The sequence below is a fragment of the Gracilinanus agilis genome, chromosome 4 (assembly GCF_016433145.1).
Source record: "Gracilinanus agilis isolate LMUSP501 chromosome 4, AgileGrace, whole genome shotgun sequence".
In the NCBI taxonomy this organism is placed as follows: domain Eukaryota; kingdom Metazoa; phylum Chordata; class Mammalia; order Didelphimorphia; family Didelphidae; genus Gracilinanus; species Gracilinanus agilis.
This window is the reverse complement of record NC_058133.1, coordinates 266,588,830-266,606,025: the sequence shown is the minus strand read 5'-3', so window position 1 is coordinate 266,606,025 and position 17,196 is coordinate 266,588,830. Positions and strand designations below refer to the sequence as shown.

General features: G+C 37.6%; 2 protein-coding genes and 1 pseudogene across 2 annotated transcripts in view; 1 reads left to right on the top strand and 2 right to left on the bottom strand.

Moving 5' to 3' along the window:
- Positions 1-17,196, bottom strand: part of ZFAND3 (zinc finger AN1-type containing 3) — a 333,357-nt gene that overhangs the window by 258,936 nt on the left and 57,225 nt on the right. The gene's annotated exons all lie outside the window — the stretch shown is intronic.
- Positions 1,318-2,274, top strand: LOC123244603 (ADP-ribose pyrophosphatase, mitochondrial-like). Its single transcript, XM_044673122.1, has one exon. The coding sequence runs from the start codon at positions 1,318-1,320 to the stop codon at positions 2,272-2,274; it is 957 nt and encodes a 318-aa protein (XP_044529057.1).
- LOC123248061 lies at positions 15,906-16,062 on the bottom strand (annotated as a pseudogene).

The following is a 17,196-nucleotide window of genomic DNA, read 5'->3' as shown; positions in this document are numbered from 1 at the left end:
GGGGGGGGGGGTGTGAAGGGGATAAGAGGAGTATGAATCAGGTAACCATGTTAAAAATGTATATTAATAAATGTTAAAAAAATTAAAAAAAATATATCAAGATATTCATAGCACATTTTTTATGATTAGCAAAGAGCTAGCAAAGAGCTGGAAACAAAGCAGGTATCCATCAAATGGTTAAACAAATTATAGTATATGATGATGATATTGGAATATAACTTTTGTTTAAAAAAAAGACAAATATAATGACTAGAGAGAAAAGTATGGAAAGATTTACATGAACCAATGCAGAATAAAGTAAGTATAGCTTAAAAAAAAATATACACAATGACTATGACCATGTTTTTGAAAGTCACAAAACTAGGTGGCTCAGTAGATAGAGCCAGACATGGAGACACAAGGTCCTAAGATCAAATATAGCCTCATATAACTTCTTATCTATGTAACCCCGGGCAAGTCACTTAGCCCCAATAATCTCATGACAGTTACAAATATTTTCTGTGGAGTAAAATGTACATGCAGAAAACTGCATTTTACCAAATCTTATTAGTCCAGCAACAAAATAAAAAAGATCTTTTTTAAGGAGAGATTTTAGCACAATAAAAAAGCAGCTTAAATCTGCTTTCCAAGGTCAAGAGAAAGTTCCTCCTTATTGTCACCTTGTAATTGATTCTAAGCAATAGAGAAGTAATGATTCTAAAGTAATCAATATAGCATTGATTCTAAGGCAGAAGGCAAGGTTTTTAAAAAATCATAAAACAATTTGAAAAGAATGTTACAAAATTAAAAATAATAACCCCAGTCTTAAAGAGGTATCAGAAGACACCACCTCTACCCGAACCTCATTTTACAGGTGACAGGCTCACTAGCATGGTTACACATATGCCCATTTTCAAACCCCATTAATGTATTCTTGGGGTTTAGAGATATTTTTTCCCCTTTTCATTTAGAAAATTTTATTTCTTGGTTACAATAGTTCTCAAGGAAGGAATAGGCTGGGAAATTTTGGTGACCAAAAAAAAGTATATATTAATAAAAATGTATTTTATAGGCGGGCGCTTCCCCGGCTGTGAGGCTGGGCTGCCCTGGAAGCCCCCCAGACTTGCCTGGGGGTCTCCTCCAGTGCAGCCACCGTAAAGTGGGTGTGACTGAGATCGATGAGGAGCCCGCTCCCACTCAAGGGCTGGAGAGCGGCCAGTCCTAGCACCCGCCGCAGCGACAGGCCAGGCCGAGGACGAGGACGCAGCGGCAGCGGCAGCGGCAGCGGCAGCTCGAGGCCACAGCGGCCTAGCTTTTCGGAGCGCCTCTGGGATGCTGATGGCAGTGCACGGCCTGGCCCAGGCTTTAGCTACCGTGTCCCTCAGTGTGACCCTGTCGTGTGTGACCCTCAGGGCCCTGGGGGGGCCTCCCTACAGTAGTTGCTTTATATCACGTTCATTCCATCTAAGCTCAGTCATTATGTCAGATTCAAATGGTGCTGATGAAAATTCTCACAACAAGGCAGGGACATCACCTTATCCAGGTTCAAAAGTTGAACTTAGTCAGGTACCCAATGAGAAAGTGGGCTGGCTTGTTGAGTGGCAGGAGTATAATCCTGTGGAGTATACTGCAGTCTCTGTCTTGGCTGGACCCATGTGGGCATATCCACGAATCAGTGAAAAAAATTTTTCTCCTAAGTTTAATGAAAAGGATGGACATGTTGAACTAAAGAGCCAGAATGGCTTGTATGAGATTGAAAATGGTCAACCTAGAAATCCAGCAGGTCGGATAGGACTGGTAGGCCGGGGACTTTTGGGACATTGGGGCCCAAACCATGCTGCAGATCCCATTATTACTAGGTGGAAAAGGGACAGCAGTGGAAATAAAGTCTTTCACCCTCATTCTGGGAAAAATATCTTACAATTTGTAGCAATCAAAAGGAAAGACTGTGGAGAATGGGCAATCCCAGGGGGAATGGTGGATCCAGGAGAGAAAATCAGTGCTACCTTGAAACGAGAGTTTGGTGAAGAAGCTATGAACTCCTTACAGAAATCCACTGCTGAGAAGCAGGAGATGGAGGAGCAACTGCATAAACTCTTCAGTCAAGAACATTTAGTGGTTTATAAAGGATATGTGGATGATCCTCGAAATACTGATAATATGTGGATAGAGACGGAAGCTGTGAATTATCATGATGAAACAGCTTCCTGCAGGCTTCTAATACAAAGAGAACAAAGAAAGAAGATCCAGACGTCCAAGGCAAGGCAGTGCTTCTCCCTCACCCAACCTGGATAGAAAGGTTATAACTTATTTTTCTACCTAAACTTTCATTAAAAATAAAATTTCCTACACTGTTGGAGTTATGAACTAATTCAAGCATTTTGGAGAACAATTTGGAATTATTTGAGTCTGTTTCCCAATGAGATATAGGGAAAAAGGAAAAAAACCATATGTTCTAAAAATATTTATAGCAGCTTTCTTTGTGATGACAAAGAGCTGGAAATGGAGGGGATGCCCTTCAATCGGGAATAACTAAAACAAACTTAGATATATGATTGTGATGGAATACTACTGCACCATAAGAAACAGTGAGCAGGCTAATTTAAAAAAAAAAAAACTTGGAAAAATCTACATGGAACAATGAATGGCAAAATGAAGAGAATGAAGTAAACAGCTAGAGATTTAATACTTGAAAAATAAATTGTCAGTGATACCTCCGGAGAGTGAACTGAAAGGTGGAAACATGAAAGACATAATTTGTATGAACATGTCTGTCTCCTGAATGTTGCCTTATGTGGGGAGGGGAGAAGGGAGTGAAATACTTGTGGATAAATTTTATTAAAAAATGAATTTCCTTGAAAAAATGTATTTTATAAAAGGAAAATCAATTACAAAGAAGTTCAAGGACTTATCCAAAGTTAACCACTTGATTCTTTCTTATCAATACATTATTCTACTGGCTATAAATTTTTCAGATAAAACAATGTAATATAGTGATAAAAGAGCCCAAGTTCAGAAAGCCCAAGTTCAAAGTATAATTATAATAAGTTACTTATTACCTATGTGAGCTTCTTAACCTGTCTAGGGCTAAATTAATTCATTGAAAAAATGAAAGGGGTAAACTACAAGACTTTTAAAGACTATTACACTATTGTGACCTATGAACCAAATAGTCCACAGATTTAAAGATTATCCAGTCCAACATATTTTTTTAAATTATTAGTATTTACATCTATTGAAATACTTTCAGTTTGTGGGAATTAAATTAACCTTCCAACCTGAAGGGAATGACCAAATTATTTTTTTTTCTGTTTAAGGAACTGAAGACACATTCCGGGAACATCTATGAAGCTAAAGGAAGTCAAAAGTTCCTGAATTGCAAGTTTTTATTGCAAACTATAATTATGAAAGGGATTAAACTATTTTATTGGTTTGGAATTTATGTCTGTCTATATAAATTTCCTAAAGTATTTATCCTCAGGAGTTGAAAATCACACATCACTTCAGCTTGGTAGAAACATCTCAGATCATGGGGTATATGCATGTATATCGGGGAAATGTGAACATGTTATGCTATAAAAAGTTTGTCATAAAGAGATGAGAACTAAAGGCCTTGAAGAAGGGGCCTCTACTCCAAATCATTCAATTGATGCATAAGCAAATGAGGTTTCAAGAAGGCAAGTGTCCCAGGTACAAAGAAGACTTAATAGGTGGAATCTGGATGGCAGAAAACCTACAGCATATTACCTTCCATCTGAATGTCTTAAATGAATTTGGGTGATGGGGGAACCTATGTTGGAAGGGTTGTAGAAAGACAAGAACACTAATACACAGTGGTGAACTAATAAAACATTTTGAGAATAATTTATGACTGTGAGAAAAATTACCAAAAATGTTAATATCTTACAAGTTATATTCCACTTGGGAAAACCTACAAAAATATCCATAGCAGTATTTTCTGTGGTAGACAAAAACAAAACAAAACAAACAAACAAAAACGGTGGGTGGGTGGGAGAAAAGTATATACCGGGGGCAACTGAGTAGCTCAGTGGTTTGAGAGCCAGGCCTAGAGACAGGAGGTCCTAGGTTCAAATCTGGCCTCAGACACTTCTCAGCTGTGTGACCCTAGGCAAGTCACTTGACCCCCACTGCCTACCCTTACCACTGTTCTGCCTTGTACAATACACAGTATTTACTCCAAGACGGAAGGTAAGGGTTAAAAAAAAAGAAAAGTATATGCCATCAATTTGAGAAAGACTAAGCAAAGTCCGAATATACTAAAATATTACAGAAACATAAAAAAATGACAAACATGAGGAATTCAGAGAAACTGAGGAATACATGTACAAACTGAGTAAAGGAAAAGAAAAAGGAAAAGAAAAAAATTTCTTAACAATCATGAAAATTAAAACACTAGAAAGTCAACAATTCAGTTTCATTCAATGATCAATCTTAATTCCACAGGACTGATAAAGAAACATTTTCCTCCTACTAATAGCGATACAGAATGTTAAGTGTGTTTTACTTTTTCTTTATACTAAGGAAGGATCTACTGAGACAAAAGTTGCTACAAAGTGACTTATATTTTTTTAAAAAGTCAATAAAAATTTAAAATATATATATAGAGAGAGGGCAGAGATGCTCTAAAATGGCTTGATTTTTTAAAAGCCCTTACCATATATCTTGGAATCAATACTGTGTATTGGTTCCAAGATAGAAGAGTGGTAAGGGTTAGGCAACAAGTGACTTGTCCAGGATCATACAATTACGAAATGTCTGAGGGCAGATTTGAACCCAGGATCTCCCAGCATTAGATGTAGCTCTTAATCCACTGAGCCAACCAGCTGTTCCTGGTTGATTTTTTAAATTTTTTTTCATTTAATTAAGAAATTTTTTACATGGTAACATGATTCATGTTCTTTCCCTCCTCCCATCCCACCACTCTCCTCCTGGAGCCAACCCAAAATTCCATTGGATTTTATATGTGTACCTATATCCATATTATTGATATTTGTACTAGGGTGATCGTTTAGAGTCTACATCCCCAATCATATCCCCATCGACCCATGTGATCCTTGCTTGACTTTTTTTTTAAAGCTATTACTTCTGGGTTTTGTTGTTGTTGTTGTTGTTTTTAATCTAAAACCCTTACCTTCCATCTTCAAGTCAATACTGTGTATTGGCTCAAAGGCAGAAGAGTGGTAAGGGCAAAAATGGGGGTCAAGTGACTTGCCCAGGTCACAAGGCTGGGAAGTGTCTGAGGCCTGATTTGAACCTAGGACCTCCTGTTCTAGGCCTGATTCTCAATCCACTGGTTTTTAGTTAAAATTTAAAAGGTTTGGTGAAGACCTACTTAAGTTTAAAATGATAAAAAGAATTAAAGTGAATCAGTCTAAAAAAGTATTTCAGCCACTTGGCCCTCACTCAATTCTCTCCCCTACTTTTTAAATAACCACTTTCTTAAGTATGAAGTAGGAATTATTAAACAATTTACTTTTTTAAAGATGAATAGGAAGGCCTAAGTGGCAGGAAAAGTAGGAGAATGAAGTACAATGCCAGAGAGGTAATAGATCCCCACCTTTAACACTACCATTAGGTTAGCAAGTTCTATACTTATTGGGACATATGTGAAACCCTGGACTTTCTCTACTTCCCAATACAGACCATTGCCTTTTGAGCAATTCTAATTATTATCATGACTAACTCTCTCTAACTTCTATTCTTCCCTTGTGCCCCATGTCTTAGGTTCAGAAACGAAGAACTATAACAAAGCTTCAAATTCATTGATCTCAATCACATTATTTTATAGATGAGTGAAATGAGACCAGATTAAAGTGGTCGAATTATTTAATCAAGGCAGAGCAGGGATTTGAACTCAGGACTTGTTAGCCTTTCATATTATGCAGACAGTGGGCAACTTGTTGGCTCAGGCCTAGAGATGGGAGATCTTGGGTTCAAATCTAGCCTCAGACACTTGCTTAGCTATATGACCCTGGGCAAGTCACTTAATCCCAACTCTCTAGCCCTTATTGCTCTTTTGCCTTGGAACCAATAAGGAGTATTGATTCCAAGCTAGAAGATAAGGATTAAAAAAAAAAACTGCTATTAGTTCCTCAAGACAAGGTTTTCCAGTATTTTAACATCCTGGTTGCTGTCCTTTTCTATTGATTAAATATGAACACTATGTGATAGGGGAGAACAAAGATAAAATCAATCCATCCCTGCCCTTGAGATTATGTTTTACTGGAGGTATCAATGACACACAAAGTATACACAAAGAAATTTCATGGGGCAGAAAAAGAGAACAAAAATGAATTGCGCAGTCAGATCTTTGTGGCACCTACCAGCATAGATCTATATGCAGAGGTAGGCAGTAGAATTAGTTAGTAGAGACTGGATGGAGATAAAGAGAATTGGAGTAGAGACGGAAGGAATTGAAAGCCTGAAAAGAAATGGAAATCTTCTAGCTATTTCAAATTAAATGCTCTTCTCTTCTATCTTTCCCCTTCCCTTCTTACCCTTACAGAATTTGTGGCTCTGGTACAGTAAAATGTGTTAGAAATTTAGAGGTAGGAGAGGCTTTCAACTGAGGTCAGGTTTTTTAAAAGGCAGAGGGCCAAGGAAAGAAAGTATACTCTACATGAGAGTGAGAGAGAGTACATGTAAAAAGACTCAGAAGAAAGTGACAGAAATGGGGCTGACCTAAACAAAATTTTCCAGATTTAATCTAACTAGTAGAGCCAAGTTTCAGCAAGATTTCACCTTTTTGAGGGCAGCTAAGTAGTTCAGTGGATTGAGAGCCAGGCCTAGAGCCAGGAGGCTCCAAGGCTCAAATCTGTCCTCAGAAACTTCCTAGCTGTATAACCCTAGACAAGTCACTTAACCCCCCATTGCCTAGCCTTTAACTGTGCTTCTGCTTAAAACCAATACACAGTATAGATTCTAAGATGGAAGGTTTTTTTTTTAATTTTAGGTTTCAGGTTTTTAAATTTTGATGAATCACAAATGAATCTCCCAAAATCCACTTAACTAGAATAGGGTCTTTCATATGAATCTGAAAGGCTATAACGGTAAGCTCTGGTATAAAATCTGTCACTGTGACGAATTTCTTTGACCATAAACAAGTCAATTAATGTGTCTCAGTCTTACTTTCACATACTGTAGTAGAATGATGGGTTTAGCCTAGATAATTTCTAACATTTCAAAATCTATGATTCTATGACTATATTTTATTAAGCCATCTGACAATTTTAAAATCAATTGCTAAAAGCCTAAATTTAGAAGTTTACATTTATATTTAATATTTATATATTGACAAATAAGCTAATATTTGTGAAAATAAAGGGGGAAAAGGACTTACACTAGGCCTGTTATATAGTAGGTGCTCTTTAAATACTTGTTCCTTTCCCTTTTCCTAGCCTTTATTGTTCAGTTATTTTTTAATTGTGTCCAACTCTTTATGACCGTATTTAAGATTTTCTTGACAAAGATTTTGAAGTAAATATTGAAGTGGTTTACAATTTGCTTCGCCAGCTCATTTTACAGATGAGGAAAACTAAGTGATCTGCCCAGACTCAAAGCCCCACACTTTTAGCACAGATTTTGAGCCAAGACACAGATAATATAACATTTAAAAACAATCAGTTAATTAAATATGTGGATGATTTGCTCTTGGCTTCACCAGATGCCAAAATATGTCAAGATAGAAAACATCATCTTTTAGAATTACATAAAAGAGGCCATAAGATCTCAAAAGGAAAGGTTCAGTGGTGTCTCCCCAAAGTGGAATGTTTAGGGTTCATTTTAACTGCTGGTACCCATTATATTTCTCCTAAGCACATTGAAAATATTCAAAAATTGAGTGATCCTACCACTAAAAAAACACTTAAGAGCAATCTTAGGAGCAACAGGTTTTTGTAGACAATGGATCCCCTTGCTACAGCAAAATTACTAAACCCTTCATAGCACTAACAAAAGAATCAGTCCCTGAACCACTTAGAGTCAGAACACCAGTTAGCTCTATTGAATCTAAAACAAGCTATCCTGTCTGTCCCAGCTCTGGGCATCCCAGATTATAACAAACCATTTACTTTGTATGGACATGAGCGTAGAGGGGTAGCTTCAGGTGTTTTTAACTCAAACTTTGGGACCTTATCAGCGTCCAATTGCTTATTATTTGGCCCAGCTAGACCCAGTAGCTACAGGAGCACCACCATGTTTTAGAGGCGTAGCTACCACAGCTCTGTTAATAACAAAAACTGTTGATCTAGTATTTGGCTGTGTGTTGCTTGGAAATCAGGGAGGTCCCATTTAAAAGTATTTCATGGACTTCCTGTGGACATGTGGGGGACTTTGAAACTACATTTTCCGTGATCCAATGGGTTTCCGATTTCTGACGTGATAACAGGAAACAACTATGTATAGCGCAGCTTAAATTCAGAGGTTGGGCTGGAGACGAGCTCTTTGGCTACATAGACAAGATGGGGACTGGCAGCAATTCTAATTTTTACAGGCGCATGATCTAATTTATTCTATCAGCATGGCTTTAATTAAAATATTAATTTCCCTCATACTATCAGACTATCATTTTTTAAAATAACAGATGCCCATTAACAATTATGTGCCCACATGAAATAGAAGCATTACTGCTAAGACACAGGCATTTTCTGATCAGAAAATTACAAGGTATGAAATAACCTTACTAAATAATGAGAATATTACTTTAAAACGTTGTACAACTCTTAATCCTGCCACCTTGCTTCCTTGATTTACCAGTCTTAGAAGAACCATTACATAATTGTGAAACGTTAGTGTCCATGGCTGAAAAGTCTCGAGACAATCTCCTAGACATTCCTTTAGAAAATCCAGATCTAGTCTTATTTACTGATGGTTCTTCTTTTATGAGGGATGGCATATGCTACACTGGAGCTGCTAAATCAAGGAATTTGACACTGTGTGGTCAGCTTCACTGCCCTCAAATCTAAGTGCTCAAGGTGCAAAACTCATAGCCCTAAAAGATGTATAATTGCCAAAGATAAAAATGCAACAATTTATACAGATTCTAGATATGCATTTGGAATTTGTCATTCAGTGGGTATGTTATGGCTTCAGAGAGGATTTTTAACCTCAGCTGGAAAATCTATAACTAATGCAAAAATTATTAATGAAGTTCTTTCTGCTCTCCAGCTACCAGAAGCCCGAGCTGTAGTTCATTGCTCTGCCCATACAGGTGGCACTGCCCCTATCTCTAGAGGAAATGAAGGGGCAGATACTGCTGCAAAACTAGCAGCTATAGAAGGGCCAGAATTAATATTAACATTAATAACCACTGATGACTCAAATTTATCACATTCCTATAATGAGAAGGAAGTAGAAAAATGGAAGCATAAATTTAAAGCTAAACAGATGAATGGAGTATGGGTGTCCTCTGAAGGAAAACCCCTGCTCCCTAGAAACTTTTATCACCAAATTTGCCAATTCATTCATAAAAATGGTCATTTTGGTACCCAGAGCATCATGGGACTCTGTTAAAAGGTTATGGATAGCTCCTGGCATAACCACTATAGCCTCTAAAGTGTGTGCAGCTTGCCCTACCTGCCAAGCATTTAACCAACATGCCTTTCGTGGCAAGGCTTTTGGTGGGTGTCCTCTGGCTTACACACCTTCTGAGCACCTGCAAATTGATTTCATAATGCCAAAGGCTCGACAATATAAATTCTGTCTAGTCATAGTGGATCAACTGACCAGGTGGCCGGAAGAATTTCTTACTGCCCAAGCCACAGCAGCTTTTGTTGCCAAGGTGCTTTTAAAAGAAATCATTCCTCGTTTTGGCCTGCCTGCATGTATGGATTCAGACAGGGGAAGTCACTTACTGATTCAGTTTTATCTGAAATATATTCCTATTTGGGGATAACTCCCAAATAGTATGTACTATATCACCCCCAGAGCTCAGGCCAAGTTGAAAGGATGAACAGAGAACTTATGAACATAAAACAGAGAATCTATGATTGGCAAATTATGCACTGAGACAACACATCTGAAATGGCCTAAAATTCTCCCTCTAGCTCTATTTTATTTTAGAAGCAGGCCCAGGGGAGATCTACATACCTCACCATATGAGATGCTTTTTGGACATCCCCCTATACAGGCTAAGCCTTTTTCTCCTGCATATACATCACTATTAGGAGGAGATACTGCTATTGCTTCCTATATACAGGAATTGCAATACAAACTGCGGGAACTCCATAAATCTAGAAACTGCAGTACAAGCAGGACCAATAGACTTTTCACTTCATGACCTGAACCCAGGAGACAAGGTGTATATAAAGAATTTCCAGCACACTGGAGCAACTCAAGCCTTCATGGGAAGGGCCATTCCAAATATTATTAACCACTCCAATAACTATAAAAATTGGAGAAAAGTACTCTTGGATTCATTGCTCACATGTAAATAGACCATCTTCTATTGAAACTAATTGACTGTTTCCTGTTACATGCATTGGAGTTAACAGTTCATAGACAAATGGATGCTGTTTTTGGAATCACACTGTATTTTTTTTTCTTCTTTTTCTCTTTCCTGAATTTATTTTTAATTTTCTTATTGCTTTTCCTATTATCTTTTAAGAGAATTGATTTTTTCACTTTTTCTCATACTTAAAGTACATATAGTCACTATTATTTTTTTTATTTTTTGCAGTGATATATTGTTTATATATATATGCTGTAATATTACTGCTTACTCACAAGGCTTCAGACTTTAGGAACCTGCCATGTATTGTTAAATGTTATGGGACTGTAATTAATGCTTCTGTCTGATTCCAGAGGGGAACACAAGAATCGTTAAAAAGTGCTAAAAAGGCACAAGGGTCATGGAGACCAACCAACCAACCCCAATGGGATTGATGAGAAAAACTGCACAGTGCCAAGGAGCACAAGGTCAAAAAGACCATACCAAATACAGGTGGGATTAAGGAACTCCCATGCCAATACTAAGGATTTGAACTCAATGAAAGACTCAAAGTTGCGACGCTTAACATAGGTTAAGACATAGGATTCTTCAAACTACACTGCCAGTCAGGTACTGAAGGTTGGCCATCATCTTGGCTCACCCATATATTCCTGAGAGTGAAGGTAAATTAGACCAGGGAATGACAGACACTTCCCTTGCACATAAATTTGGTCCTTTTTCTCTCTTATAGAATGGCAATTTCCTGTACTCTTGGCTGCCAATGGGTAAGTGCAGTATTACTGCATTTTGTTCTACAGACGAGTAGGATGAAAATTATATTAATTGGACCCTAATACAAGGGCCTGTTATGAATTTATTTTTGTTTATTCAGAAATTTTATGTAGATTTTGATATTTTGATTCTGATTTTAAATGTTTTATTTCTCCCAAAGTTTCATTTTTCTTCTATTTTGCTTTTCTTTTCATGTTTTTGTTTTTTCTTTTGAACTGACTCATACAACCCCATAACTCAACCATGTATCCTGAGCTGATCTGGGTTTTTTTTTTAAATACCCTCTTCAAGGGGGATTGTATTTTTACAAAATCGAAGATTTAATTTTTTGTTCAAGAAAAAATTCTCAGGGAAAGAAGCTTGCTGACTCCGTAATCCAGAAAATGAACTGTTTCCAGAAAGATGCCTGAAGAATCTACATTGCATCAAGAGATCCAGAATGAACTTTGGGGTATAACTGATTGAACTGATGGGGTTTGAACAGTTACTTTGAATGTACATTTTATGCCAATAGGGTTTTTCGTCAATGCGCCTAGCAAAACATTGGTTTTGTGTTCTCTCTGTTCCATTCCCCTCTTATCTCTAACTGTTGTATTGTAGTACTGTGGGTATAAGATGATTATGTAAAAGGATCACTTGTGGTGACTAGGCACCCAAGGATCATCAGTCAGGGGGGATTGTGTTAATGGAATTAGATCATCCTCCTTCATTGCTAGACTCTAGCCATCAGAAATAATGTCACCCCACCCTACTTAGAGTTAAGTGGGGAGGGGAAGATCAGTTACCCACAGGTGACAATAAGTAACAAATCAAAAACAAATGACTGCCCTTTGGGCAGTCCAAAAACAGTGTTGAGGCTGCCATTTGTCCACTTCAAAATTGGAGGTGGATGCAGGAAGTGACGAAAGATGCTATCTTTTAAATATGATGTTAATGTGGAGGCAGTTGGCGCTTTAGAGTTGAACTTAAGAGTTGAAGGATCTCTGGTGAGACCTCAGGCAGCTTCCCTCTGAATTGCCACATGGGTAAGTTAGATTGACTTCCTTTCTCCTCCCTTGGTGTTTCTGGAGGCTCTACCCTCTCAAGGAGGCCTCTCTTGCCTTTCTAATTGTAAAAGGCCTTGTGGCTAGAAGCCTTGTTTAATTAACCTCTGTGCTCCTTTGCTGGGGCCTCTAAATTCTTATCTGGTCCGGACCAGAGTCTCTCTCTCTCTCAATTTCCCTACCTTCAACCTTCCTAACTGTAAATAAACTTCCATAAAAGTCATCCTGACTTGGGTCTATTTTTAAATTGAAATCGAGTTAATCCGATTTCTGGTGACCATACCTTAAATATCTAATTTCCCCTCTCACAACTCAGAAAGATGAGTTACTTGACTCCAGGTCCAGCACTCTAGCCATTGTACCACCTAACTGCCCACAATAATACTACTTAATGTTTGTTGACTCACTGAAATAAAAATGTAAAAGTTAATTTTATCAAAGGCAAGAAATAAAGCTAGTTTGTCCTTAAGTTTGCTCATAATAAAATGACTTATTATACTAGATGTTCTTTAAGGTCTCTTTTACTAGTCCAAAAATGCTATTTCAGAGTTTTATACTCTGAACTTAATGAGTCACAGGTGTTGTATAGCAGTCAGAAAAGCTGATTATATGTTGTCTTCCTGACTCCAAGCCTGGCATTCCATCTACTATGCTACCTTAATTGTCTCTAATTTGATTATATTCTGCACTTTTAAAAGCTTATCATTTCACAACTAGGAAAATGATTGCCCTCCTATAGTTTGTCTTGCCCTGACCACATCTAAAAATACTATGTACAGTTCAAGGCACATTTTGCGAAGGATTCCAAGGTGAGTAACCAGGAAAGTGCAGGTCGAAGAGATCAAATGCCATATAAGCATCATTTGAAGGAACTAGGAATTGGGGAATAGGAGCTATGGCTTCAAAGATTCAGAGTGAAATCTACATGAATCAAAAAGCAAAGGTCAGATCTGGGTGTCTGGTGGAAAGAAATGAACAACTCTCCTCCTGCAAACTTATGATTAGTCCCAAAGATGACAACAATGATTTGGGAAGAACTCCTAGGAAAAACCACCTAGAGATTAGGGAACTCTTAGAAAATACCTGATTCCTAATCCTGAACTCAACAGGAAAAGAAAAACTATCACCTCCAGGATACTGGGCTTTTAAATTTATCTTTTCCAGAACCTGATCCTGCCATACCATTTCCAAGCCCTCTCCATGATTCCATGACAGATTCTTGAATAACCAGATCACCTTTTCCTTTCTTCCTCTCCCTCCTTCACTACAGTTCTAAGAATAATACTCAAATCAACATTACAATAGAAAGAAACATATATTTACAACTATAGAGATCTTTACAAGTGACCTAGTGGCACAAGTGAACATAATGGACTTCAGGGAGGTGCCATTTAAAAGTATCTTACAAACTTCCTGTGGACACGTGGGGACTTTTGAGACTACATTCCCCGTGATCCAATGGGTTTCCAGTGTACGTGGGGACGTACGTATAGGGCAGCTTAAATTCAGAGGGCGGCCGGGAGACGGTCTCTTTGTTACCTGAGTGGGCTCTCTGGCGTGGGAGACTAGGAAGATGGGTGGAGATACAGACAGGTGGTAATTTTAAAGATAGCCAAGCACGGTCATATATATTTTACCAACATGACCATGTCAATTAAAATATTAATTTCTCTTATAATCTCAGTCTTTGTCATTTTCAATCATAACACTACTAGTAGCAATGCAATGATACAGGACAATTCTGAGGAACTTATGAGAAAGAACGCTATCCACATCCAGAGAAAAGAACTGTGGGAATAGAAATACAGAAGAAAAAATATTTGCTTGATCACATGGTTCAATGGGGATATGATTGGGCATGTAGAATCTAAATGATCTTCTCTATTGCAAACTTTAATAATATCAATGATACATGTAAAATCCAGTGGAATTGCTCCTTGGCTATGAGATGGAAGGAAAGAACATTCACAAACTAATTAAATAAATAAATGGGTTTTTTTTGGGGGGTGGGGGTGGCGGGTGGCCTAGTTAATCATCTTCTTGCATTTTAGAGATGAGGAAACTACAGCCCAGAGAGGGAAATGATTTGTTTAATGGCATAAGCAAAGATATAAATACAGGTCCCTCTTGCCTCCAAAGTCAGCATACATTTCACTGTACTAAGAAGACTCTAAGTTGCTCTGGGTGACTTTAATCACTACTCTTCCTAATTTCCTGGTTTAAAATACTTCTCCCAAGGAGCAGCTAGGCAGTTCAGTAGATTGAGAGCCAGATGGAATTCCTTCATTCAAATCTGGCCTTAGACATGCTCTAGTTGTATTAACCCAAGTAAGTCACTGAAACTGCATTACCTATCTGTTTGCTCACAAGAAACACATTTAAAAAACAAAACAAAACAAAGACACATAAAACTGAAGGGATGAGGGGAAAATTTAGTGTGCATCAAATGAATCCCAAAAACAAGAGGTACAGTCATGCTGCGCAACAAAGCAAAAATACAGTATTGATTCTAAGACTGAAGGTAAGAGTTTAAAAAAACAAAAAACAAAAAACAAAAAAACACTCCTCTCTGGCCACTAAGCTCTTACATACATTGGCTTTTTTTTCCCCCCTTTATCTTTAGCTTCCTCAAGGATGGGAGCTATTTTGTTTTCTAGTATTTGCATCTCCAGGACTTGTAAGGCCTTGTGCCTAACATTTAAGTCTTAAGTGCTTGATTTATACTTTTTTTTTATTTATTCATTCATTCTTTTTCATGGACTCAGCCTCCTAGAGACAAGAAGAGCATAAACATGGCATACAAATAAAAAAAGTTCAAAGAATGAGCTATGATAGAGTAAAAGTGAGTCCATGAATTGTGTTACTACCTCCAGGAGCACCGTGGGCCCAGCAACTCTGACAGGATGAGGTCTGACTCAATAGAAACCGGAAAAGCAAAATTCCCTTTTAGAGGACCTCTAACCTTAGAGCCATGTTCTAAATCTGGAGAACTACAGTATATGAGTTATGTTGCAGCAAAATAGCATGATGGATAAGCCTGGTATCAGGAAGACTCATCCTGCTAAATTCCTCAGATACCAACTAACTGGGTGATTCTGTGTTAAGTCACTTTACCCTTTTTGCCTCCGTTTCCTCATCTGTAAAATGAGATGGTGAAGAAAATGGCAAACAGCTACAGTATCTTTGCCAAGAAAACCCCATTTAGAGGTCACAAAAAATTGGGCATGACTGAAAGGACTAAAACAGAAGCATACAAGTCCTAGTGGGAATGCAGAAGCTCTGTGAATAATCCAAAGGTGATATATTTTATTAGCAACCCCAAGTGAATTTTCTTTAAGAGAATGTCAACCAAGGATGGGAGTCATGAAAACTGCATAGGTTTCTTGGAGAATGCAGGTGACATTCACTGGACAAAGTTATTTTAAAAGTTTTTAGACTCAACATGTGCAAATACAACTTATTGCTTCTTCCCAAAAAAACTCCTCTTGCAAAGTTTCCTCAGAGATGGGCATCATCATTCTTGTAGTTACCCAAATTTGCAAACTGGTGTTATTAATCATTCTCTCTCCTTCATTTCCCCTATTCAATCACTGCTGAATCTTGTCATTTTTACCTCCACAATTTCACACCCAATTCCTCTCCTCACTATTTAAAAGAGCTACCACACCTTAGTTCATCAGGTCATATTCTCATCACCTCCCACCTAAGTTGCTGCAATGTCCTTTTGGGGAAAGTTTTCAATTAGCAATAATCACACCTAGGTTAGACCTCATTGGTTATGATACTGCCACTTGTAATGTTCTTTAAATTTGACTCCCTGTCTCATTTTCCCCCACCTCGATCCACCCTCAACATTGCTGCCAAAGCAATCAAGCACAGGTCTGACCATATCCACTCCTCTACTCAAACTCCAGTGGTTTCATTGCCTCTGATAAAATATAAACTCCTATGCTTCTTCACATTTAAAGAACTTCATAATCTGGCCCCAACCTACCTTTCTAGAACTACTTTCAAGATTCAACTCAAATTCTACCTCTAGATGAGGCTCGTCCACATTTTACCAGCTACTAACACCCTCCCCACTAATATCATCTTAATCTGGATTCTATGTTTTTTACATACATGTTGTCTCCCTTGACAAAAATATAAACTTCTTGAGGCTGGAACTGTTTTACTTACATTTTTGTATTCCCAGTACTTCACATAGTGCCTGGCATATAATAATAATTTATAAATGATTGCTGATTGAAGATTTTCCACAATCTGGATACCAGACCTTTCCCTGGTTTGCTTTATATGACTTCCTGTCACATACTCTACATTATAGCCACAATGGACTGTTTCTCAAATTCAACATTCTATTTCCAATCAAGTCCTCATTTTTACCTCTTAAAGCAGATAGAATGACTTTAAGACTCAAATGCCACTCTCCTCTTGAGACTTTTATAATTGTCTGCACAAATTCTCTCTCTCTAACCCATCCTCCTAAAATTTATATATGTAAACAAGGAATGTCAAGCTCAAATAGAAACAGGGGTCACTAAACTATACTTAGTATCAAACCATGTATTTTTACTTAAATTGTTAAATTTTCCCACAGTTACATTTTAATCTATTTCAGACTGCACTCTGGAGTATTTAAGCCAAATGTTGTAAACCTCCCAACTCAGTAAAAAGTAAGCTTCATAAGGCCAAAATTATCTCCACTCATTTTTTGTATGTTTTATCCCTGGTGTCAAATATTAATAAATGTTTGAATACCTGAATTGCCACCCAAAGCTTTAATATTACAATACAGCATAAAAGCCAAGTCTCATAAAGATGACTCTCCATAGTTTAAAGGCAAGTTTGGGGGTTAAGGATAGAGGGGAGATAAATAATGGCCAGAATCTTATTATAAAACATAGACTGGTTAGTCAGGTAGGTGATTTAAAT

Excerpts from the sequence above, each read along its gene's own strand:
- LOC123244603 (XM_044673122.1), top strand. The coding sequence starts at position 1,318 with ATGGCAGTGCACGGCCTGGCCCAGGCTTTAGCTACCGTGTCCCTCAGT.